The sequence below is a fragment of the Choloepus didactylus genome, chromosome 13, assembly GCF_015220235.1.
Source record: "Choloepus didactylus isolate mChoDid1 chromosome 13, mChoDid1.pri, whole genome shotgun sequence".
In the NCBI taxonomy this organism is placed as follows: domain Eukaryota; kingdom Metazoa; phylum Chordata; class Mammalia; order Pilosa; family Megalonychidae; genus Choloepus; species Choloepus didactylus.
The window spans coordinates 73,422,375-73,448,117 of NC_051319.1; the positions used below are offsets into that span (position 1 = coordinate 73,422,375).

At 46.5% G+C, this 25,743-nt stretch overlaps 1 protein-coding gene across 5 annotated transcripts in view; it reads right to left on the reverse strand.

Moving 5' to 3' along the window:
• The window catches only part of ACSL6 (acyl-CoA synthetase long chain family member 6), a 72,566-nt gene that overhangs the window by 34,872 nt on the left and 11,951 nt on the right, over positions 1 to 25,743 (reverse strand). For 3 of the 5 annotated variants that reach the window (XM_037801624.1, XM_037801629.1, XM_037801626.1), the window contains exons 2-8: positions 18,155 to 18,375; positions 4,135 to 4,249; positions 2,774 to 2,838; positions 2,436 to 2,537; positions 1,881 to 1,980; positions 1,161 to 1,339; positions 35 to 67 (exon numbers count right to left, since the gene is read on the reverse strand). In XM_037801624.1, the coding sequence (XP_037657552.1) occupies positions 35 to 67; positions 1,161 to 1,339; positions 1,881 to 1,980; positions 2,436 to 2,537; positions 2,774 to 2,838; positions 4,135 to 4,249; positions 18,155 to 18,375 (815 nt within the window). Of the gene's footprint in view, positions 1 to 34; positions 68 to 1,160; positions 1,340 to 1,880; positions 1,981 to 2,435; positions 2,538 to 2,773; positions 2,839 to 4,134; positions 4,250 to 18,154; positions 18,376 to 25,217; positions 25,321 to 25,445; positions 25,700 to 25,743 lie in introns of those variants that run through there. The other 2 variants (XM_037801627.1, XM_037801628.1) reach the window with 2 other exon arrangements.

Genomic DNA, 25,743 nt, shown 5'->3' on the forward strand with positions numbered 1-25,743 from the left:
CAGTGAAGACCTGCTGGCTGGCAGGTTAGCTTACCACAGGAGCATGATGATTCTCTCGGCCACAGTCCTGGGAGAAGAAAATATATGTTTTTAAATGCCCAAAAGTTCTCAACATTGACCCAAAAATAAATAAAGAAATCAAACTATACTCAGCACAGTACACTCTGCCCCTGAGCCAAGCCCAGAGTTCCGGATGCCCTCCCCAGATGTGGGCCACTGTGGCAGACACCCTCTCAGTGGCCTCTCCTCAGATAAGCACTGTGGCCTGAGGCTCCCAGGAGAGAGGGAAAGGCACTTAGAGGTCCTAGGTGCACCCACACATTACAGATGGGGAGACTGAGGCCTAGGGAGAGGCTGGGCGTTGTGCGCACACACAACTCGGAGATGACACTCTGAGTTTTAGACACATTGGATTTGAGATGCCCACGGTACATGTGGGCACCTGTGCAGGAGGGGGTGGCTGGGTGGCCCTGGGCTTCCAAATGAGTAATCAGGGCTGGAAGAGCAGATGGAGGATGCCAGAGCAGATGTGGCCTCTAAATCCACAGAGGGGTGCAAGTGCACAGGCATTAGGGGACAGTGAGGAGCAGACAAGGAGGCAGGAGGAGAACCAGAGGGCCCAGGGGCCCAGATCCAGTAGGACATAGTGGGGGTCAGCTGCCACTGAGCAGGGCCTGAGGACCTGGAGGCCAGCAGGCTACAAGCTGTCACCAGCCTGACCTCCCGGGGGAGGCCATGCACAGAAAAAACAGTTCTGCTGGCTGCTGGGGATCAGGGACACATTTGTAAGAACCTTTCCATGACTTCTTCCTGGACTTCATGTTCCCATCCTCTGGCAGATGGGCTGACAGCCACCTGGGGAATGAGGCAGCGCCAGAGGCTGGGTGGGAAGCTCTGTGGGGGACTGGCATGACCCACCCACCTGTTGGTTCCTGGTGCCATCAACCATGCCAGCCACTGAGCCTGACTCCTGGAGGATGCTGAGGGTGCTATCCCCACCACCCACTACCAGCCCTTGAGTCCTGCCTTTTCTCAACACTGACACATCCCGAGGGCCCAAAACATACACCTCAGAGCATGGAAGGGACAGATAACCAGCAGCTCCGGCCCAGTGGCCAGCCAGCTCAGGCCCAGCAAACAGCCCAGAGGCAGACCCTCACCTCCACAGCCTGCATGGACTTAATGACCACCCCACACTCCTGCCCTTTCTCTTTTAGGCTGTCCTCAAACGGTTCCATGAGGATGATCAGCTTGAGCCCTGGAGTCTCCTTCCTCTGCACGTGCTCTAGCAGAAGCACAGCCTTCCGAGGTTTGTCGACGATCACGGTGCTGATGTCCGCTGCAGGGAACATCAAGAAGATTCAGGCTCTGTGGGCACAGGCTGTGACCATGGGTAGCATGTGCTGGGGCAGCAGGGCCACGGGCTGCGTGTAAGTAAATATGAAAGACAGGCTGGGTGGGCCAGGTGTGGTATAAAGGGGAACATGGGTCCTGGGTGGAGCCAAAGGCAGAAGGTCAGGGAACGTCCTGGGGTGGATTCTAAGCCCTTTCTTGCCCCAGGTAGGCAGGAGGTATTTATCACCTCCCCAGTATCTGCCCCAAGCTGCAATAAACCCCGGAGGGCTAGCAGCCTGGGGGATGGGGGTGGGGGATCTGGTCCAGAGGCTCCTCCTTGGCAGTCCAGCCCTGATGAAGGAGCCTTCAGGTAAAATCCAGCTGGGGGCAGCCAGGACTCAGGAAGCTAACTCCTAGGCCAAAGTGGAAGCCCCCAGCATTCTCTGAGAGCAGCAAAATGCTTCTTATGAGTATCAAACAACTGGCATCACCAGAGAGGCTGGGGATGGCTGCCAATGGCAGGGAAGAGGCAATGGTGGGTTCACCTGTGTTGATGATGTAGCGGATGGACCCAGGACCCAGGGTGTCATAGAGTGGGACCACCACCATGGAATATGTGTAGCAGGCCAGCTCCGCGATGATCCACTGTGGGGTGCAAAGAGGAGATAAGAGGGCTCTCAGGCTGGGTGGTCCTTAGGCCCAGGCAACCAGTATCCCTGCTCTCGGTCCTATGCTCTGGCCCTCTGCATGGGGCAGGAAATCCATGGGGCTAACAGGTTGTGCCCAACCACCCACAGCCTTCTAGGCTATGCTTGAACCGCAGGGAATTCTAGGACTCTGGAATTCCCTGCTCAAACAGGCCTGAGTTCACTTCCAGGCCTGCATGAGCCTCTTTCCCAGGTCTTTCCTCCCTTTTGGCTCAAGGCAGGGGGCTAAGGGGCAGCTGCTTGTAGGGCCAGGTGGGGTGTGGATGGAGCTTGGCTAGGGTGTCCACTCCCAAAGCAGGGCAGTAACAGCAGGACAGTAAGAGCAGAACCGTTCCACAGTACCCGACCTCCTGCTCTACTGACACCTCTAAACCAGCCAAGGCAAATGCTCACCTCTGGCCGATTCTGTGCAAAAACACCGACAAACTGATCTGTAGATGCTTTACAATTGTGCTGGAGAAGTCCGGACCCCAGAAATTCAGCTCTGTCAGCCACCTGCAAATGGACACAGGGAAGTGATAGGAAAATGAGAGCTCTTTAGCAGGGGCGGACAGTCCTCAGGTGGGATTCCTACAGATCTGAGAACTGCCTGACTCTGTACCCAGGTGTGCTGGCAGCCCTGAGAGGCTATTGCTGGGAGCCTGGCAAAGAGGCCAGGCAAGTAAAACCTGATCCTCTGAGGTCCAGTGGGACCCACAAGCCCCACAAGTGCTAGGCCCTCTATCACTCACCTCCTGGTAGGACAGCCACTGGTAAGGTTGCTTGGGCCTCCTGGAGCCAAGGCAGGGCCCGTTCCCTGCAGAGAGAGTAGGGGTACCACTTGCATCTGCCCACCGGGATGGATGTTCCAGACAGTGGGGTGGTCCATAGACCAAGGGGACTGCCCTCTAGCTGCCTGTGTCTGCCCTGCTGAGCTCAGGTGTGCCTAAAGCACACACACAAATGGCATCTCCAGGGACCAGGGAGTTACTAGAATGGGGACCAATGTGGTGCCCAGTTCCTGTGTGACATTCCCTACTGCAACCCCAAAGGGACACAGAGACCTGGGGGACCCCTGGGCAGAGGTGGCAAGCTGCCACCCTGTGACCATTTCCCTCTGCCCCACCTCTGGGGGTGCTCAGGCATCTCAGAGCTCAGGTTCAGAACCATGTCAGCCAGTGGCCTGCTCAAGGCCCACCAGGAGCCACCAATGGAGGTTGTAAGGTGTAGACTAAGAGACAGGCTATCATCAGGCAGTCCTAAGGGCTGTGTGCCAGTTTGAAACTGTTATGGACCCAAGAAGAGTCATGATCTTTTAATCCAATCTTGTTGGGTGGAACCTTTTCATTGAGTGTTTCCATGGAGATGCGACCTACCCAACTGTAGGTAAGACCTTTTGATTAGATCATTACCATGGAGATGTGACACTGCCCATTCCAAGTGGGTCTTAATTAGATCACTGGAGTCCTTTAAGAGAGCTCACAGAGAGAAGGCGCTCAGAGAAGCTGAGAGAGATATTTTCGAGAAAAGCTAAGATAGGTAATCCAGAGTTTGCCCCAGAGAAGCTAAGAGAGGACTCACAGATGCTTAGAGAGAAATGCCCAGGGAGAACCAAGCAGAGAGTAGAGAGAAGCTAAGAGAAACAGAAGCCCAGAGATATTTTGGAGAAGGCCATTTTGAAATGCAACCCAGGAGCAAAGGATCAGCAGACGCCAGCCACGTGCCTTCCCAGCTGACAGTGTTGCAGATGTCACTGGCCATTCTTCAGTGAAGGTATCCTCTTGTTGATGCCTTAGTTTGGACACTTTTATGACCTTAGAACTGTAAATTTGTAACCTAATAAATCCCCTTTATAAAAGCCAATCCATTTCCGGTATTTTGCATAATGGCAGCATTAGCAAACCATAACATGCTGGAACAAAGCTGAGGCCAGCCCTTTGGCCATGCAATGAAGCTGCTTCTCTGGCTGGGTGGAAAAAAGGCCAGGAGTGGCTTCTTTTTTTGAACCTGGGCTCCTCTCACCTGCCATGCCCCTGGTACCAGGCTGGCTTTTCCCCATCCTTGTACCTGCTCAGCCCCTGCCACATTCCCTGTCCCCCCACATTCCCCTCACCTGAGATGCTGAGCCCACGGCGGAACACCTGGTACATGGTCTGGGCGTCATCGTAGTAGTGGGTGAGCAGTTGAGGGCCACCCCCGATCACGGACCGCCGGGCCCCACCACTGTCCTACGAGCGAAGCACAGGCCAGAGAAACCGGCTCAGGCAGTCAGGGGCATCAGGAGCAGGCTCCAGCAAGCCCAGGTGGTACACAGCACAGAGGCACACTCCAGCCACACAGCTGGAGCCGCGACATGATCTGTGTGTGCTCACACATGGCCTGCACACACCTGGACTGTATCACCCAACCTGGACACACACAGGTTGATTGGGTCATGCCCCCCAGAAAGACATGTTCAAGTCCTGACCCCTGGCTCTGTAGGAGTGAACATCATTTGTAAATAGGGTCTTCAAAGATCCTATTTGGATAAGGCCAAATGGAATCAGGGTGGGTCTTAATTCAATACAACTGAAGTCCTTAAAAGCAGAGGAAATTCAGATGCAGCTCATCAGTAGAAGCCAGAAGAAGTAACCAGAGGAGGAAGGAGACAGGAAGAGACAGATGGCCATGTGACAGAGGCAGAGATTGAGTTATGAATTTCTGGAAAGTCATCACCAGAATGCTACAGACTCTGGAGGATACCTTGATTTTGGACGTCCAGCCTCTCAAACCATGAGACAATAAATTCCTCTTGTTTAAGCCAACCATTCTGCAGTACGTAGTTATAGCAGCCCCAGCAAACTAAGACACCTGGTTATACATGCTTTTATATGAAAGGCTTGTACACACTTGACCCATACATATCGAAAGCTCAAACACACTTGGCTCACACACAAAGGCCCAGTACACTGAGGTCCTACACACATACTCGACACTCACACACTAGCTCAGCACACAGAACTTCCAGGGACTTGTTCATACACACCCATGGTCCATTCACAGAACAGAGTGGAGAGGGTTGCATGGAGTCAGGCTAATCCCCCGGCATCAGGATCAACCTGCCAAGGTGTCCCCCATCCCATCATCTGCTGCCAGGCCCTTAGGTTAAAAATAATTTGGGTGCAGTTTTTTGCTAGGAAGGCCTGCTATCCATCATTCACATACTGGTCTGAATTAGTTTGAGGACTGTGTTGAAGGCACCTTCTCAGGAACAGCGGCCTGTAAGGTTGTGGAGGGAGGAGAGGCTGAATTATATTAACGTCCCCTTGCAGGAAAAGGGTGGAGGGCATTAGGGTAGTTAGTTTCTGGGCCTTCAGTGGCGTGAATCCAGAGTGGGAAGGTACCAAACACCCACCGTGCTGGGGGGCCAGGGAGAGCAGCTGGGCTTCTTTACCTGCCTTCTCCTTTTCTCACCCTCCACCCCTCTTCAGGATCCCCACACAAAACTCTCAGTACCACAGCTCCATCACTTCAACACTATCTGGGCTACACTAGGCTGGCCCAGGGCCTGCTACCACTTGGAACGTCATATCTGAGGAAAAAATGTCTGTGTGAACACAAAGCAAACAGCCAAACTCAAAACCACAGGCAGCTCTCAACTGTTTTAAAATGGAAAGTTCTGTTTGGCTAGTACTCCCTGAGCACCAGCCCCATGTAAGACCCATGCAGGAAGCCAGGGACATATGCAGTCAGACATGGTCAGCACTCCAGAGCGACAGAAAAGACACAGCAAAAACTGTGGACAGAGGAGGTGTGAGCAGGCACGGGAGATAGGGAGCAGCTGCCGTGCTGGGTTTTGAAGGATGCACAGAGGGTTGCCAAGCAGACTGAGGAACAGGGAACGGCAACCTAGTCAGAGACAACAGCAAGATCAAATACTCAGGAGAGGAAACATGAGTACATCTGGGGAACAACAGGCAAGTAAGGGAGCTCCAGGTGGTCATGGTGGGAGAGGAGGCCAGAAAGGCTGTAGATCAAGGCAAGGGGTCTGGTTCAGGGCAATGGGGAGCTAGGGGAGGATTTTAAACTGGGGTGACAGCCACGATTGGAATTATGTTTCTCACCACGTATCTCACACAGAGTAAATGCTATCAGACTCCTATGTCCCTCTCACCTCATTTCCTACCACTCCCCTTTGCTTATTCCACTCAAGCCACACTGACTTCCTGCACCCCGGGGGGATGAGGCAAGGGAGGGTTCAGTCTTCTCAGGAAGGAAGACCTTGGCTTTGCCCTGTGCCATGCCTCTCCCTACTGAAAACCCAAAGTAATTCCATGCTGCCCACCCCAAGGGTTCCACCCAGTTCACAGGATTTGTCCTTGCTGACCTCTCTAGGTGAGTTATAATTATGTGCTCACTAAAAACCAACTATTCTTAGTCTTTCCTTGGCATCATCTTACCAAATCCTCACCACACACTTAAGAGGCAGGTGTTCTTATTACCCATTTTACAGTTGAGAAAATTGAGGCTCAGAGAGATTAGAAACTTCCAAGGACCATACAGCTAGTAAGAGGCATAACAAGGCTTCAAACCCAAGGCCATTGGTCACCAAAGACCATTCTTGTAACCACTCTGCTGGCCCATGTCTAGCCCCTCTCCAGCACCCAGCCATCCCACACAAATCAGCATTTCCCCAGGCCGCCACGTGCCTTATTGCATGCCTGCACCTTCACACACATCATTCCTTCTGCTGGAAAAGGGCTCAGCCCCTATCTGCCTGTGCCCTCTTCACAAGGCAAAACTCTGCCATGCTTATGGGCATCAAGTGGCACTGCCAAGAGCAAAAAGCAAGGTATAGAGCAATGTATCCAGCAAGATATCATTAAAAAACAGGGGTGGTGGGAGGATATCTATACATTTGCTTGTGGATAGGACAGAACTGCTAACACAGGTTGCCTCAGGGAGGGGAACTGTGAGGCTGGAGGAAGAAGGTGGAAGCATTTCAGTACATGTCTTTTTGTTTCTTTTGAACTGTGTGCATATACTATCCATTCAAAATGAATAGAACTAAAGTTTAGAAAAAGGAAAATTAGGAAGGACAGAAGCCCCTACCCTGATCAAGATGGTAGAATGGGAAGCTTCAGGGCTCTGTCCCTCCATAAAAGCTTTGAACAACCAGCCAAGATCTGACAGAAACATCTTTCTCAAAGCACTAGAAAACCATTAAAGCACTGCAGTAACGGGGCAAAACCCTAAACAAGAAAAAGGCTACTTAAAAGTGGTAGAATCTTGTGGAGGCTTGGCTGTCACCTTCCCCACCATCACCAGCTCAGCATGGAGCCAGCCCATGCTCCCAGTGCAGATTCCTGGGAGAGAACAGAGTGACCCTTGTGCATATACCAGGAGTGTATGTCTGGCCCAACCTGTCTGGTGGTGGGCTGAGGGAATAACTGTTTCAGAACTTGCATGCAGGTAGAAGGCAGCTCCAGAGCTCTCCTATAGAACACTTTGGGAGAGCAGTCAAATATTTGCCTGGAGCAAGGGATTGCAGGCTGTAGGGCTTATGGTGCAGTGCCCAGGACAATAAGGAAACTCTTTCCTAGTGAAGAGGGGACACTGCTATCTGTGGAAATGGGAAATTCCTGGGGTGAAACATGCATGTCCAAGACAATAGGCATGCACAGAAAGGACCAGGGAGACCACTACATTTCAGTGTGGAGCTATTTTTTAAACTCATTGTATGAATAAGCTCTGAAGTAGAGCACTCACTCAGGTCAATCTGCAAAGACTGGGAAAGATGATTTATTTTTTTCCTTCTTTGTTTTTTCTTAGCTCCTGGCATTCAAGGAAAGCTCTGCCCTAATGTTAGCTGGATACAAGCTTAAGGAACAGATGCCTCAGAGTATAAATTCTGGTGATTCATTGAAATATCAAAATTCCCAGGTTTCAACAAAAGACTACAAAACATACAAAGAATCAGGAAGTAATGGCCAGGCACAGAAAAAGTTTAAAGCATCAGAAAACATCAATGATGAGGATCAATTCTGGGACCCAGACAAAGTCTTTTAAAAAACACTCCTAAATATGCTCAAAGTGCTAAAGGAAAATAGGGACAAAGAATTAAAAGAAATCAGGAAAACACAGATGAACACAAAGAGAATAACAATAGGGAGATAGAAATTATGAAAAGGAACCAAACAGAGATGCAGACCACAGTAACAGAAATGAAAAATTCCTAGAGGAGTAAAACAGCAGATTGGTGCTGGCAGAAGAAAGAATCGGGGAACTTGAAGATAAATCAGTTGAAACCCTCCAGTCTGAGGAGCAGAAAAAGAAAAGAATAAAGAAAAGTGAACTGAGCCTAAGGAACATGCGGGCACCATCAAGCTTACCAGTATACACATTGTAGAAGTCCCAGAACAAGAAGAAAGAGAGAAAAAGGCAGTGGGAATATTCAAAGAAATAACGAATTAAACTTCGCAATTTAATGAAAGACATGAATATACACATGAGATGCTCAGTGACTCTAAACAGGATAAACCCAAATAGAACTACACCAAACCATATTGTGGACAACTGTTGAATTTCAAAGATAAAGAGGGAATTCTGAAAACTGCAAGAGCAAAGCAATGTGTCAGATACAAGGGAGCCTCAGTAAGATTAATTACCAATTTCCCATCAGATATCGTGGAGGCAAGAAGGCGGTGGAAAGGTATATTCAAAGTGCTGAAAGCAAAAAAATTACCAACCAAGAATTCTACATCCAGTAAAATTGTCTTTTCAAAAATGAGGGTGGGATTAAGACAGTCACAGATAAATAAGAGCTGAGGGACTTTGTCACCACTTGACTGGCCCTATATGAAACACTAAAGGGGGCTCTACAGGTTGAAAGGAAAGGACATTTGACAATTTACTGCAACTGCATGAGAAAATAAAGACCTCCAGTAAAGGTAAGGACGTGGGTAAATACAAATACCAGTACTATTGTATTTTTGATTTGTAACTCCACATTTTCGTTCCTACATGATCTAAAAGACAAATGCACAAAATGTAATGATAAATCAATGGTTTTGGACTCATAATATATAAATAGGTAATTTGTGACAAGAATTACATAAAGGTGGGGGAACAGAGGAGTATAGCAACATTGCTTATGTATGCTATTGAAGTTAAGTTGGTATGAAAGCAAACAAGATTGTTATAGATTTAGGATGTTGAATCTAAGCCCCATAGTAACTACGAAGAAAATATTAGAGAATATGCAAACTCATAGAGACAGAAAATAGAGTACAGGTTACCAGGGGTGGGGGGCAGGGGCAATGTGGAGTTAATGCAAAATGAATACAGGGTTTCTGTTTGGGTGAAAGGAAAGTTCTAGTGATGGTTGGTGGTGAGGGTACTACAACATTGTTAATGTGATTAATCCCATTGAATGTATGCTTGGAAGGTGTTGAAATGGGAAGATTTGTGTTGTACACATGTTTCACAATTAAAAGAAAGAAAGAGAAATTGAAGAGATATTCACAATTAAAGGTGATACATGATATTAGAAAGGATCTAACAAGGGAGGAGAAAAGTTTCAAAAAGACATTATAGGGACATAAGAAAAAACTGGAATATAGAATGTAAGCTTTATGTCAATGTTAAATGTTTTGAACTTGTTAAGTGCACTTAAGTTGATTACATAGGTAACTCTTTGTTAGTGGGAAATTCACATGGAAGTGTCAGATGTTCAAGGAGTATTGTAAGTGCTTCCTGCTCACAAATGGTCAGAAAATGGAGAGAAGGAGAGAGAGGAGATAGAGAAAGATAGATAAATGATAGATAGATAGACAGACAGGCAGGCAGGCAGATAGATATGACGAGGATTCTCGTTGACCAAGATCATGGCATAAGATGCTCCAGGATGCTATTCCCCCACAGAATCTTTGAACACTTAGCAATAAAAACTGGCAGAGCCATCTTCTTCAAAACTCTGGAAAACAGTTAAAAGGTAGCAGTAAATGGGCAATTGCTAAATCAAGAAAATGCAGTTTTAACAATGGTAGGAAAACCTCCCGGCACGTGTACTGGCCCCTCCACATCCCCTCACCAGCACAGTGTGGAGTCAGCCTGGGCTACCATTGTGGTCCCTGGCCATGTTTCAGAGGGAGCAGAGAAACCCTTATGCACATATATGGGTGCCTGCATGTGGTTGCAAATTGGGTGGATATCTAAAAGGCTGAAATAGGAAACATGTCTCAGCCTACCCTCCCAGAACTTGCCCTGTAGGCATAAGCAGCTTGATGATAGCTAAAGCAGTGAAAGAAACAATTAAGTCAAAGTGGTCTAGGGCAAAGAATGTAAGAAGTCTGTTTTTTGTGTTGGTTTGTTTTGTTAGTTCCTGACTCTCTAGGCAATCTCTGTCATATCATTGGTTGTCATATCATTGGTTAGATACTAACTTAAAGAACAAAGAGACCAGGGACTAAATCCCAGAGAAATCACATTAAAATATTAAAATATACAGTGTGCAACAATAGATTACAAGACTAACAAAGAAACAGAAAATGATAGCCCATCCAAAGGAACAAGATAAAAATCCAGAAACCATCAATGAAGAAGACCAGCATTTGGATTATATAGGACAAAGACTCTTAAAAAATGATCTTCAATATGCTCAAGATGTTAAAGGAAAATGCAGAGAATCAACTGTCAGGAACACAATGAAGGAACAATATGAGAATCTCAATAAAGAGATAGAAATTTTAAAAAGGAACCAACAGAAATACTGGAATTGAGACCAAAATAATGGAAATGAAAAATTCCCCAGAGGATTTCAACAGCAGATTGCAGCTGGCAAAAGAAAGAACCTGTTATCTCAAATACAAGAAAACTGAAATGATTCAGAGTGAGGAGCAGAAAGAGAAAAAGAATGAAAAAAAGCAAACAGAGCCTAAAAGATCTGTGGGACACCATCAAGCATACCAGTATATGCATTATGGGAGTCCCAGGAGAAGAAAGGGAGAAAGGAGCAGAGGGAATATGCAAAGAAATAAAGGCAGAAAAACTATCAAATTTAATGAAAGACATGAGTGGCAATTCAAGAATCCCAACAAATCCCAAACAGCCCAGAAACATAGTAGTCAAATTGTCGAATGCCAAAGATAAGGAGAGAGTTCTGCAAGCTGCAAGAGAAAAGCAACATGTCATTTACAAGGGAGTCCCAATAAGATTAACTGCTGATTTTGTATCAGAAAACCATAGAGGTAATATGGCAGTAGGGTGAAATATTTACAGTGCTGAAAGAAAACAACTGCCAACAAAGAATTTTATATCTGACAAAACTGTCTTTGAAGAAGGAGTGATTAAGACATTCTCAGATAAACAAAAATTGAAGGAGTTTTCCATCATTAGACCTACCCTGCAAGCACTACTAAAGGCAGTCCTTCAGACTGAAAGGAAAGGACACTAGACAGTGGAACAAAGTTGCATTAAGAAAACAAAGAACTCCAGTGAAGGTAACCACACAGGTAATTACAAATGCCAGCACAATTGTAATTTTGGTATTTAATTCCATTTTTTACTTCCAGGTTCTAAAATGAAAAGGCATAAAAAGTAATGTTAAATCTATGGTTTTGGACATACAACATATAAAGATATAATTTGTAAGAAGTACAACAAAAGTTGAGGGGGATGGAGGGATATAGGAATGGCATATGTGTATGCTATTGATGTTAAGTCGGTACCATATAAAACATGATTGTTACTGATTTAGGATGTTCATTTTAAGCCCCATGGTAACCAAAAAGAAAATACATGAAAAAAAATATCCAGAAAGAAATGAGAAGGGATGCAAAATACTGTAGTACAATACGAAAATTCAAATAAATCAGGAAGTAGGCCTTAACAGAAGAATTGAGAGTCAAAAAAGGCCTAAAACTTACAAAAAGCAAACAATAAAATGGCAAAGGAAGGTCTTGCATTATTAGTAGTTACCTGAAATACAAATAGATTAAACTCTCAAGTCAAAAGGCAGAGATTGGTAGAACGGATAAAAAAGCATGATGCAACCATATGCTGTTTATAAGAGACTTACCTTAAATTCAAAGACACAAGTTGGTTGAAAGTGAATGGATGGAAATAAATACCATGCAAATAGTAACCAAAGTAGAGCTGGGTGGCTGAAGTAATATCAGAGGAAAATGTACTTTAATTCAAAAAGTGTTATGAGGGACAAAGAAGGTCACTACTTACTGATAAAAGCATCAATTCTACAAGAAGACACAACAATTATAAATATAAATGCATCTAATGGCAGAGCACCCAAATAATGATGAAAATATTGACAGATTTGAAGGGACAAATTGATGGTTCTACATTAACAGTAGGAGACTTTTAATGTACCACTATAATAGACAGAACATCCAGACAGAGATCAAAAGGAAATAGAGGACTTGAACAATACAATAAACCAACTAGACCTAACAGACATCTAGACTCTTCACCAAAGAGCAACAGAAAATGCATTCCTCTCTAGTGCATGTGGATCATTCTTCAGGCTTTACCACATGTCAGATTACAAAACAAGTAGCAATAAACTTAAAAACATTGAAATCATACAATGTACTCCTCCAAACACAATGGAATGAAGTTAGATCAATAACAGAGGGACAAATGGAAAATTCACAAATACTTAGAAGTTAAATAATGTACTCTTAAACAACAATGTATCAAAAAAGAAATCACAGGGAAATTAGGAAATACACTGAGGCAAGTGAAAATGAAAATACAACACAACAGAAGTTATGGGATACAGCAAATGCAGTGCTGAGAGGTAAATTAATAACTCCAAAAAATGCTTACATTATAAAAGAAGAAAGTTCTCAAATCAAGCATCCAACCTCACAATAGGAGGATCTAGAAAAAGAAAAGCAAACCAAACCCAAAGTGAGCAGAAGGAAGGGAATAACAAAGATTATAGGGGAAGATAAATGAAATAAAGAATAATTTTTAAAAAAAGAACAATAGAGAGAACCAACAAAACCCAAAGTTGGTTCTTTGAAAAGATCAATAAAATGCACAAACCTTTAGCTACACTGACAAAGTTAAAAAGAGAGAGGACACACTAACCAAAATAAAAAATGAAAGGAGAGCTGTCATGGTTAAGTTCATGTGCCAGCTTGGGCAGGTAATGGTGCCCAGGTGTCTGGCTAATAAACCAGAAGGTTGGTTTATTAAATCATCAGTCAATTGATTGCATCCATGGCTGATTATGTCAAGAAGGGAGTGTCTTCAGCAAGGAGAGAATTCGATCAGCTGGATTTAACCCAATCAGTTGAAGACTTTAAGGGAGAATAGAGAGAACTTTCACTTCTTCAACCAGCCAGCCTCTCCGGGGGAGTTCATAGAAGAGCTGCATCAGAGTTGCCCCTCACTGTCTACCCTATGGAATTTGGACTTGTGCATACTGCCCTATGGAATTTGGACCATGCATCCTGCCCTACGGAATTTGGACTCATGCATCCCCATAGTTGTGTAAGACACTTTTATAAAATCTTATATTTACAGATATCTTCTGTTGGTTCTGTTTCCCTAGAGAACCCTAACTAATACAGGGGCAATTACTACTGACCTCACAAATGAAAAGCATTATAAGAAGATATTATGAACAACTGCACACCAACAAATTATAAAACCTAGATGAAAGGACAAATTCCTAGAAATATACAAACATTGACTCAAGAAGAAATAGAAAATCTCAACAGGCCAATAACAAGCAAAGTGATTGAATTAGTAATTAAAAACCTCGCAACAAAGAAAAGCCCCAAACCAGATGGCTTCACTGGAGAATTCTACCAAACTTTCCAAGAAGAATTAACACCAATCTTGCTCAAACTCTTACAAAAATTTGAAGAGGAGGGAACACTCCCTAACTCATTCTATGAGACTAACATCACCCTCAGACCAGAGCCAGATAAAGACACAATGAGAAATGAAAATTATCAATCAATTTACCTTATGAATTTAGGTTAAAAAACATCAACAAAATACTAGTAAACTGAATCCAACAGCACTTATTAGAATTATACACCATGATCAACTGGGATTTATCTCGAGCATGCAAGGATGTTTCAACTGAAGAAAATCAATTTATTTAAAACACCACAGTTAACAGAATGAAGGAAAAAAACTACACGCTATCTCAGTTAATGCAGAAAAGGTATTTGACAAAATCCAGCACCCATTCTTCATAAAAACACATAGAAAATTAGGAATAGAAGTAAATTTCCTTAACATGATAAAGGACATATATGAAAAGCCCATATCTAACATCAGATTCAATGTTAAAAGACTGATAACTTTCCCTCTAAGATCAGGAAAATGACAAGGATTCCCACTGTCACCACTGTTATTCAACATTGTCCTGGAAGTTCCAGCCAGAGCTATGAGGCAAGAAAAAGAAATAAAAAGCATCCAAATTGGAAAGGAAGAAGTTATACTTTCACTATTTACAGATAACATGATCCTATATATATAGAAATCCTGAAAAATCCACAACAAAATTACTAGAAATAACAAACAAATTCAGCCAAGTGGCAGGATACAAGATCAACATCCCAAAAGCAATAGTGTTTTTGTACACCAGTAATGAACAATCTGAAGAGGAAATTAAGAGAAAAAATCAATAAAACCTAAAAGAATCAAATATCTAGGAATAAATTTAACCAAGTGTATAAAGGAATTATACACAGGAAAATACAAAACAATGCTAAAAGAAATCAGAGAAGACCTAAATAAATGTACAGATATTCCATGTTTATGTATTGGAAGACTAAATATTGTTAAGATGTCAATTCTACCCAAAGCAATTTACAGATTCAATGCAATCCCAATCAAAATTCCAACAGCATTCTTTTGAGAAATGGAAAATCTAATTGTCAAATGTATATGGAAGGGTCTGGGGCCCCAAATAGCCAAAGCCATCTTGAAAAAGAAGGACGAAGTTGGAGACTCACACTTCCTGATTTTAAAGCTCAGTGATCAACAGAGCATGGTACCGGCACAAGGACAGAGATATAGAGCAATGGAATTGAATTGAGAGTTCAGAAATAAACCCTCACATCTATGGCCAACTGATTTTTCTCAGGAGTGCCAAGCCTACCAAATTGGTGAAGAAAAGTCTCTTCAACAAATGGTGCTGGGAAAATTTGATATCTATATGCAAAAAAATGAAGGTGGACCCCTACCTCATACCATATACAAAAATTAACTCAAAATGGATCAAAGACCTAAATATAAGAATCCAAACTATAAAACTCCTCAAATAAATCATAGGGAAGCATTTTTAGGACCTAGTGTTAGGCAATGGTTTGTTAGACTTTATAACCAAAGCATGAGCAACAAAAAAAATAGACAAATGGAACTTCATCAAAATAAAAAACTTTTGCCTAGGCATCAATGAATTAAGAATGGCTTCTTGACCAAAAGGCAGACAAGAACGGTAACAAAATAAGTTTTCAGTGGCTAAGAGATTTCAAATAGAGTTGAGAGACTGTCTGGAGGTTACTCTTATGCAAGCTTCAGCTAGATATCCCAGATGGCCATGGTATGCCAAGCCCAAATCAATAGTAGTCTCAAAAATCCTAAAGAATACATAGGTCCCTATCTGAGACTCTATAAAAGTTTCACTCACTAAGTTTATTTTTCAGAAACTTAAATCCTCCAGAGTGTTCCTATGCCAGATAAGTCCCAAAACCCAGAGGCAACAGCCTCTTCAAGAACATCAAACAGATGCAACTCCTTCCTCATAATGTTGACACACCTTTTCAGTATGTTAGGGTGGTCACTGCCCAGATAGCCCTGAAGATTGAGACAGTGATCAAATGAGAGGGAGGAGTAGCAACAGACAAGACAGGATTTAACAAAGGATTACAAATACAGAATCCATATACATATTGATACACAGACATACACACACACACAGACACACACATACATATATTTTAGTCTCTAGGGTATTAGAACAGCTAGAGAGAAATAACTGAAATGGTGAAACTGTAACTCATAACATTCTTGGAAACTTGCTCTATAACTACTTGTTAAATCATACTTTGAAAGGTACCACTTTTCTATACATACATTTTACAACATAAAAAGTTAAAAAATTCTCTAGCAGCCATGTTAATGTTAATAATATGTTATATATTTATGTATGTATTATTTAATCTGATTATCAAAAATATTATTTTAACATATAATCAATAACAAAGTATTGACATAAAAAAATTAAAAACTTTGCATCAAAGGACTTCATCATTAAAGTAAAAGGACAAACTACAGAATGGGAGAAAATATTTGGAAACCACATACCTGACAAGGGTTTAATATCCAGGATATGTAAAGAAATCTTATAACTCAACAACAAAAAGCAAACAACCCAATTAAAAAGTGGGCAAAAGTCTTGAATAGAATTTTTCTGAAGAAGATATACAAATGGCCAACAAGCACATGAAAACATGCTCACAATCATTAGTCATTGGGAAAATGCAAATCAAAACCACAATGAGATACCATTTCACACCCACTAGAATGGTTACTACTTAAAAAAAGGAGAAAATAAGTGTTGGAGAGGATGTGGAGAAATAGGAACACTCATTCATTGTTAGTGCAATTGTGACATGGTGGAGAACAGTGGAAAACAGTTTGGGGGTCCTCAGAAAGTTAAGTATGGAATTACCACATGACCTGGCAACCACACTTCTAGGAATACATACTCAAAATAATTGAAAGCAGGGACTCAAAAAGATATTTCCACCAATGTTCCTAGTGACAGTGTTCACAATTGTCAAAACATGGAAACAACCCAAGTTTCCATTAACTGATGAATAGATAAACAAATTGTGGTAAAAATGTACAGTGGAATATTATTCAGCCATAGAAAGGAATGAAGTTCTGATAGATGTGACAACATAGATGAACCTTGAAGACATCATGTTGCATGAAATAAGCCAGACACAAAAGAACATATATTGTATGGGCTTACTGATATGAAATTATTAGAATATGCAGATTCATAGAGTCAGTTCCATTTGGGTGATGGAAAAGTTTTGGTAATGGATGATGGTGATGGTAGTAATATTGTGAATGTAATTAACACCACTGACATATTCAAATGTGGTTAAAATTGGAAATTTTAGGTTTTATATATGTTACTAAAAAGAAAAATTAAAAAATCAACAGCCATGGGACTGTACAACAGAAACAGTGAACCCTAATGTAAACTATGGACTGTATTAATAGTACAATTATACTAATAGCCATTCATCAATTGTACCAAAGATATCACACTCATGCAAAGGGTTAATAATAGAGAAAACTGTGTGTGTGGTGGTGGGTATATGGAAACTCGGTATTTTCTGCATGATTTTTCATAAATCTACAACTTCTCTAAAAAACAAAAATGCTATGACAGAAGTGACAAAATGTTAAAATTAGTGGATCTGGGTATCTGGGGGTGGTGAGGGTATATATTGAAGTTCTCTGTACGGGGTTCATATTATTTTTGCAACTGTCCTATACATTTGAAAGAATTCCAAAATAAAATTTTTTTTTTAAAAAAAAGCAAATTCCATAAGCTTAATAAAGAAACACATCCCGCCAGCCCTTCTAGACTTTGCCCAAAATACCCTTCTCCTGGCTGGGCCACTACACCTTCTCCTCCTCCGTGGCTCCTCTACCCGGGAGTCTGGGTTCTCTGGGAGGGCAGGGCCTGAGGTGGTTCAGGTCTGGGTCCCAGCACAGGCCAGGGCTGGGCACAGGGAGAGTTTGGGAGGGAATTCATCTGGCAGCACCTTGAGAACTTGCTTAGGCTTCCTACTGAGGTAACAATGGGTTAAGGCCCCCCACCCAGCAATCAGGCAAACCAGAGGCCCACCGCAAGGCCCGGATTGGGCTCTGCCGATGGGCAGTCCTGGGAGAGGCAGAAGGAGCATCTGGTAGGAAATCCTGCCCAAGGCCACTGCAGAGCTTGGCTGGCTCCCAGGGAAGACCAAAAACATCTGAGCCGTTTGAGGTCAAATAAGACACAATGGATGGGATCTTAGCTTCTGCCACCAATATGCCTATCCTCTTCCTACTACTTTCCACAACCCACTGGCTCCCTCTCTGCTCACCTCCACTTCCTCTGACTGCATCAGGAGGTCGCACGGTGGTTGCAAGGCCTTTGGCCGATGAGTGAACCAGTAGGCAAGGATGGCGGCCAGGGCACCCATACTAACGAGGGTGGTGGCTGAGAGGCTGCGGAAAAACTGGCCCAAGTCACCCAGCTCGGGCAGCCGCAGCATCCTCAGGATCTCCTGTGTCTGCATCTTCTCCAGAATTGAGAGGATGAACTCTGTAGGAAATGAGGAGGACACTGTGAAGGAGGAGACCTCAGCATGTGGGCTAGGGATGGGGTCCTGGGCCTGTCTTCCCACCTGCCCTGGATCACAGGTGACAGTGACCTTGGCCCAGGCCAAACATACTGTAGACAGGCCATGGGCTAGCTGGGGTGCAACAACACAGCCAGGAAGCTGTGGAAGGGCCCTTACCAGGAACAGGCCAGAGCTTTTAGCAGTCACACCTAGCAGTCAGACATCGGTCCCAGATTCATGAGACCCATACGTTCAGGTTCTGGGCCATGGCTGGAGGCTGTCTCCATATCTCCCAGGGCCCAGGGCATGCTCTGACAGATTTGTGAGGTTATACCCCCCGGTCCCCAGGGCCTGGGTACTCTGCCACTCTGGTGTGGCTGAGGTCATAGCATTTTGCACAATCTCATAAGAGTCAGCAGGATAGACCTAAGGCCAGGGGGGCTCAACAATGAGCACCTTGTCCGGCACTGAGGAAGGCACCAGCTGGCAGTGAGGGTGGCCAGGTTCTAGATTCCTCCTCAGGGTTACTGCCCTGGCCTTAGCCAACTCTTTAGTCCCGGCATGCCTCTAACTCTGCCAGGTGCAGCGTGACAAGCTGTACATGCTTGAGTGGTACTATCCCCATTTATAAGATGGTGAGGCAGAGGTTCAGAGAGGTGGGGTATGCCCAACCTTGCACAGCTTTTAAGTAAAGGAGTTAGAAGTGCCAGCCCAGGGAGGGCTGGGTGGGATCCGGTTTGCCGTGCATTATGCACAGGCCCTTCCCACAGGTCCTCAGCCTTTGGAAGCATGGCTGTGGTTTTCCATCTTGGAAAACAAAGAAAAACACAACAGTGGCCACTCTGCAGCCATGGGATATAAGCCAAGCAGCAACTGCTTGACCCTTGAAGGAGGAGAGAGATGCTGAACTGCCAACAAATGTAACATCACCAAATAGGAGATGAGGTCAGTGATGTGCAAAGTCATTGTGAACAGAGGGTAAAGCTCCTTGGTTCAAATCTCTTCTCCTTTACTTAAAAGCTGTGCAAGGTTGGGCATACCCCACCTCTCTGAACCTCTGCCTCACTGTGGAGAGCCGTCTCCCGGGACGGGCATAGCGCATGCGCTGTAAACCTGCTCCAAAGTCCCCCCGCCCATCGAGTGGTGCCAAGATGGCGCCCACATCCTGCTTCCGGCTTCTGATGTATGTAACCACCCGCTGTATTCACCAATCATGCTTGTGTGCGTGGCGTTAGCCCATTGGATACACGCAAGGTTTATAAGAAAGTTCCCGGGCAAAGCTCGGGGAGACAGCCCACAAGGAGCCGTACCTGACGGCCGCATCGAGGTTGTTCTCCCCCGAGGTGTCTCGCCCCGGGTGGAACCTGTAAAGATGATGATTGCCTAGTCCCATTAAAAGTTTATCTGCTTTACCACCGCGAGTCCTGAGTGATCACAAGTGCTCCGGGTAAGACGTTGTCCGCACCCTCTCTCCCCTTATCTCTCTGGTCCCCATCGCCGGCCGACCGAGGACTCGAGGCGGGGCGGAGAGAGCGCCGGACAAGTGGTGGCCCGTACGGGGACTCTTCGAACCCGCAACCTCATTTGCGTTCCCCTCGACCCGACGGAGACGTGCTCCCGGGATCCGTGGTTTGACCTCCGCGACTGATCACCGCGAGAAGGTAAGCACCCCCTTTCCATATGAGGACTAGGGCCCGTGGGCGTTCAGGTAGCCCCGGGGACTCGGAAGAGCTCTCCGAGTGATTAAGAGATAGTGCCGACTGCAAGCATGGGGCAGTCTGAAAGCTCACCCCTATTAACCCCCTTAAAGACCCTTTTGAAGCAGCGGGGTATCTCAGTTAAGAGAAGTTCTCTCCAGCGATTTCTTGATGATGTGGCCACTTTTGCCCCCTGGTTTCCTTGTTCTGGCAGCCTTAATCTGCCCTCTTGGATGAAACTTGGTCGTGATATAGACCGAGCGCGCCAAACGGGTGTCTGTTTGGACCCGATTCTAGTCCTTATATGGGAGACTGTTAAGGGCCATATCGCTCCCTCCACGTCACAGTGGAAAGGCCCTGACCCGGTGCTCGGCTGGGCCGGAGGCTCTGTTTGTGTTTTTCCCCAGGAACCAGGACGTCAACCAGTGTGGGTTCCGGAAAGACTGGTGGGAACCGTGGCATCACCTGGGGAGGCCGGGGAGCAGCTGTCAGAAACGCCAACGAATATACGGCCTGGGCCATTGGACCAAGCCTCCGGCCTTCAGGGACTTGAGAACATTAGGGAATTGAAGCCTGTTAGTTTCGACCTTTCCACACTGGGCGAGACTGTAAAAAATCTGTGGGACCAAGTCACCTCTTGGTTCTCTTGGCCCAATTTGACTAATTGGATTCTCTTGATGGTGGGACCATTGGTGGGATTAGTCATTGTTAAATCTTTGCTAGAACGCCTGTTTCAAGCGCGGCAGTACCGTGTTACCATTATGATGGCTATGTCCTCCACCTTTGATACCCCCAACAGCGACCATTCTGATGGCCATACCCCATCCTGGCCGCCTCGGGCGGGGCACTCGGGAGCGAGGTTTGTAGCTAAGCGCGCAGCTATGTCCCGGGTATAACGGGCGACGCCAGCAGTCATAATTTTTGTCTCAGGTAGGTCCCTAAGGCAGAGTCATAGTTGTGGCCAGACTTGACTCTAGCCAATGCATAGGGACGCCTAGTGACGCCTCCGACTCTGGCTAATGCTATCCCTGCCCCCGCCTTTGTCCCCCAGTTGCAAGGCAAAGCACTGCAGGGAGAGTCATGTTGTTTCCAGCTCACGGACTCTCCTGTCTCCATATGAGGTGAGCATTCTGGTCGGTGCTAGAGGCTCCGCCGCTAAATGGCTGAGACCTAGTCCAGACTCCCCAAAGCACCGGAACAAATTGTGAGCCATCTGGGTTCACGGGAGCACACTCATCACTGGGGACACTGGGTCGATATAAATAATAAAGGGGGAGATGTGGAGAGCCGTCTCCCGGGACGGGCATAGCGCATGCGCTGTAAACCTGCTCCAAAGTCCCCCCGCCCATCGAGTGGTGCCAAGATGGCGCCCACATCCTGCTTCCGGCTTCTGATGTATGTAACCACCCGCTGTATTCACCAATCATGCTTGTGTGCGTGGCGTTAGCCCATTGGATACACGCAAGGTTTATAAGAAAGTTCCCGGGCAAAGCTCGGGGAGACAGCCCACAAGGAGCCGTACCTGACGGCCGCATCGAGGTTGTTCTCCCCCGAGGTGTCTCGCCCCGGGTGGAACCTGTAAAGATGATGATTGCCTAGTCCCATTAAAAGTTTATCTGCTTTACCACCGCGAGTCCTGAGTGATCACAAGTGCTCCGGGTAAGACGTTGTCCGCACCCTCTCTCCCCTTATCTCTCTGGTCCCCATCGCCGGCCGACCGAGGACTCGAGGCGGGGCGGAGAGAGCGCCGGACACCTCACCATCTTATAAATGGGGATAGTACCACTCAAGCATGTACAGCTTGTCACGCTGCACCTGGCAGAGTTAGAGGCATGCCAGGACCAAAGAGTTGGCTAAGGCCAAGGGGCTGCTCAGTCTAGGCATCGGAAAAGGGGCCACAGGCGGGCCTGGCCCAGGTGGGTCCAAACTGTGCAGAGGCAGTGGGTCTGCCAAAGGGGTTATGTTCTATCTAGATGGCACAATAGGTTGTCTGAGACCTCAGGACTCTCATGGGCCACCTGTAGGTTCTGGGAGCAACCTGAGAGCAGTGAAAATGTGCCCCCAGTCAGCCAGAGCATAATTCTCATTGAGTTACTGAACTGGAAATACAGTTTTCCCAGCAGCCCACTTGAGTTTGGTCAGTTATGAGGCCATCCCATGGGAACAACACACTCAGTATATCGACAAAATTAAAGTTCTGCATCAGCAAAGGAGAGGCCCAGCTACTGACCACAGTGAATTTACCAAGGAAAATTGTTCTGGGGAGAACTCTGGGCAGGCAGCCTGCTGGCCTCACTGGAACATTTACTTTCCTAGCTGCAGATGGAGAGACCAACTCACAGCCAGTCCTAGCAGATAAATGACTCACCACATAGTGGAAAATCTAGACACACCTACCAGCTCTATGTGTGGGCTCTGAACTGATCGATGCCTCCTTTAAAGGGCTGAAGTGACAAAGGGCAAAGAAGACAAGGCCCAAGAAACCCCTGCCCAGCCCCTGAGGATTCAGCTTATGGTCCCAAAAGGTTGAGGGAGAACCCAGGAACCTTCACTCCTACCACTCCCTGCTCCCTGCTCACAGACCCTACACTGCAGCAGAAAGCAGGCATTTGTGGCATTTAGCGCAATACTGGGGTTTTCATGGGGCACAACCCAGTACAGCCAAGCCATCTGTCCATCCATCCATTTGTCCTTCCATCCATCCACCTGTCCATCCATCCATTTGTCCATCCATCCATCCATCCTAGCCAAATGTTGGGCACTGGGACAAGCCAGAGTGGGGCTGCTCTCCATTCCGTGGGGAGATGTATGAGGCAGTGGGCAGTGTCTGTGCAGTGAGGTGCCCAGCTCAGTGAAGGGGAGTCAGGGAAGGCCCCCAGCAGGAAGCAATAATCAGTATCAATGCTGAGACTGAAAAATAAAAAGGAAAAGGTGTCTCAGGCAAAGGGAACCAAATGTACAATGGTTGGAGTTGAGAGATAGCATGAGGCACTTAGGGAACTGAGTATTCTATTCAGGAAATAAAGACTTGAAACAAGTAATCTTGTGCAAGTGTCAATGCCACAAGTCTGTGAGGCTGGCCTCTCAGATGTGTCCAGCTTTCAGTAGCAACCAAAGCATCACAGTTCTCAGTAGAGGGAAGGACAGGACTTGTCTAAATTGCCTGAAGTCCTGATGCCTGGGAAGCCTTTGCTTACACACTGTAATCCTCATAACAGCTGCACATGCTCATTGCCAGTGGGAACATGGAGGCTCCACTGAAGACATCACTTGTCATTTACAGGTACACAATAAGGGAGTGGTGGGGCCAGGACTCAAACCCATTCCCTTGTGTTGTACGGCCACCTCACCCCCTGCCAACACTAGGTCCACACACCTACAAACCAGTCCTGACCTGCTCAGACAAGCCCAGGCCCAGGTTCTGGGGTTAGGCAGCAGCTCTGACCAGCAGAGCCTGGAAGAGGGGATCAGTCAGTCAGGTGAGTCAGCTGCTCTCCGCCATGCACACACTGGGTGGGCTCCCTTTTGGCCTCATGTCAAGAACTCACCATCTTCTCATGGCTGGGCCCTCCTCCTCCATGAAGCCCACCCTCATGGGGTGATGGAGGGCAGTGGGAAAGGGTTTGGCTGCCTGATTCTCATCACACTCCTCCTTTGGTGCCCACCCCTAAGGAGGCTTCCAAAGTAGGTGCAGCTCTTCCTGCCCTGAGGCTGGGCCTGTCCCCCTCCCCACCCCCACCTGGCTGGGCAGCACCCAGAGGGTCTCATTCTCCCAGGCTCATCAACATTCTCAGACAGCCAGTAAATCACATTTACTCTGAGATTCCCTTCAGACCCAGAGCTGTTGCAGGGCAGAGCTGCAAGACTGGGTACTCTGAGGATACAGGCCTCAGAGCCGGTCAAGCCATCCAGCCCTTGGCATGGGGCAGGGCATAGCCTAGGCCTGGAAGTCTTACTTCTTCTGACCTCCATCCCTTCTTTGTCAGACTGGGGTGGGGCTTGGTGGTCCCTGGGGTCCTGGCCATGACTGCCTCCTTCCATGCCCCAGGAGGTTCTCCTGGTTGCAGCAGGGGGAAGGGGGTAGAGGGGCACACAAGGGACTCTGCAATGCTAGTGTTGCTAGGTGAGTAGCTGTGAGTATTTGTAAATACTCACCTGGCAGGAGACCCAACCCTTAGCAGGAACTAGCCTCCTCTCCTCCCAGCACATCCTCTGCCCTCTTCTCCTTGGGTACAGACTCATTCAAAATATCAGAATACCAAGTGGTGGCACAGGTTGGGGGACTGGGCTTCCCTTCACCTCACCATGGCCTCTGCCAATGCAGGGCACATGGAGGGTAGGTGATGAGAACCATAGCTCTTTCAATCCAGGATGAGAGAGAAAGGGAGGGAGGGGGTGGCCCTGGCAGGCACATGTTGGCTCCAAGGTGGCGGGAAGCCCCACAGCACAACCCTTGGGGAAATGGACCTGGGCCCATGGCTAAGCTCCAAGAAACTTCTGCCAGTCCAGCTTCCTAACCACAGCCCTCTGGACCTCCACGATCTAGCTAGATGTCTCTCACAGGGCAACCTCCTAAAAATCTCTCAAACCTGACCACTCCTCTCCACCTCCACAGCCCCTGGCCAGGTTCAGCCACCACCAAGTGTAGCCCAGATGCCCACACCACCCTCCTCCTAGATCTCCTTGCTCTAATCCCTGATTCCACAGGGTTAGATATAAATACCAAACTTATTTTTGATACACAGGTATGACAAAGACACGTCACTGCTCAAAAACTCCATCTGACTCCCTCCTGCCTTAGGACAAAAGTCCAAACGCATCCTGCTGTCACTGAGATCCTCCATGAGCCTCCGATTCTTCCCTCCCCTTAGAATAACCTCAGATTTCCTCTGCACTAGCCTGGGAGAGGGTGGGCACTCACAGTGGGGTTCTGGGCCTCTGAACCAACATCTGAGGCCTCCAGAAATGGTGCGGAAATGCAAGCCAAACCATCCGATCATCAGAGAACCTCCTAACCCCCCCATGAAGTGCTCCAAAAAGAAAATCACAACCTTTCCCAAGGCTCAAAATCCATAGCAAACCAGCAAAGAAAAGAGCCCGAAGGGGAGTTCCAGTGCTGGACTGACCTGGGTTCGAATCCTGACTCAGACTCTTGAGAGCTGTGTGATCTTGGCCAAATCACTTCACCCCTCTGGGCCTCATCTCAAACAAGCTCGTGGACATAGAATGCAGTGTCAGGCACTTGTAAGGGAAACACTCAGTAACTAGTAGTTAGCTCAAGCAGTTATTCTGCCTGTCTGCCAGTCAAGAGGGCTGAAAGAAAACTTGCAAAAATAGATGCAATCACACCCTACCTTTCCAGCGGGCTCCTGGCACTGGGGAGGTGGCTGAGCTGATCCCACTAGAGCCAGCCTCCCTTTATAGGGCCTGGGGCTCAGAGAGAGGTTAACACATCTTGATCAAAGCACAAAAGTGGTGAAGGCTATGCCCCAAGTCTGCCCTCCTGGGGACAGCTGATAGCAACAGCCGCTTGCTCTGAGGAGCCTGGTGGTTGTGGAGGCGGTAGCAGTGGTGGTGGAGATTCCCTTGAGCCCGGGGAAGCAGGTCTGGTAGGGACTAGGGCACAGAGCAGCTCTGTGAGGAGCTGCTGGC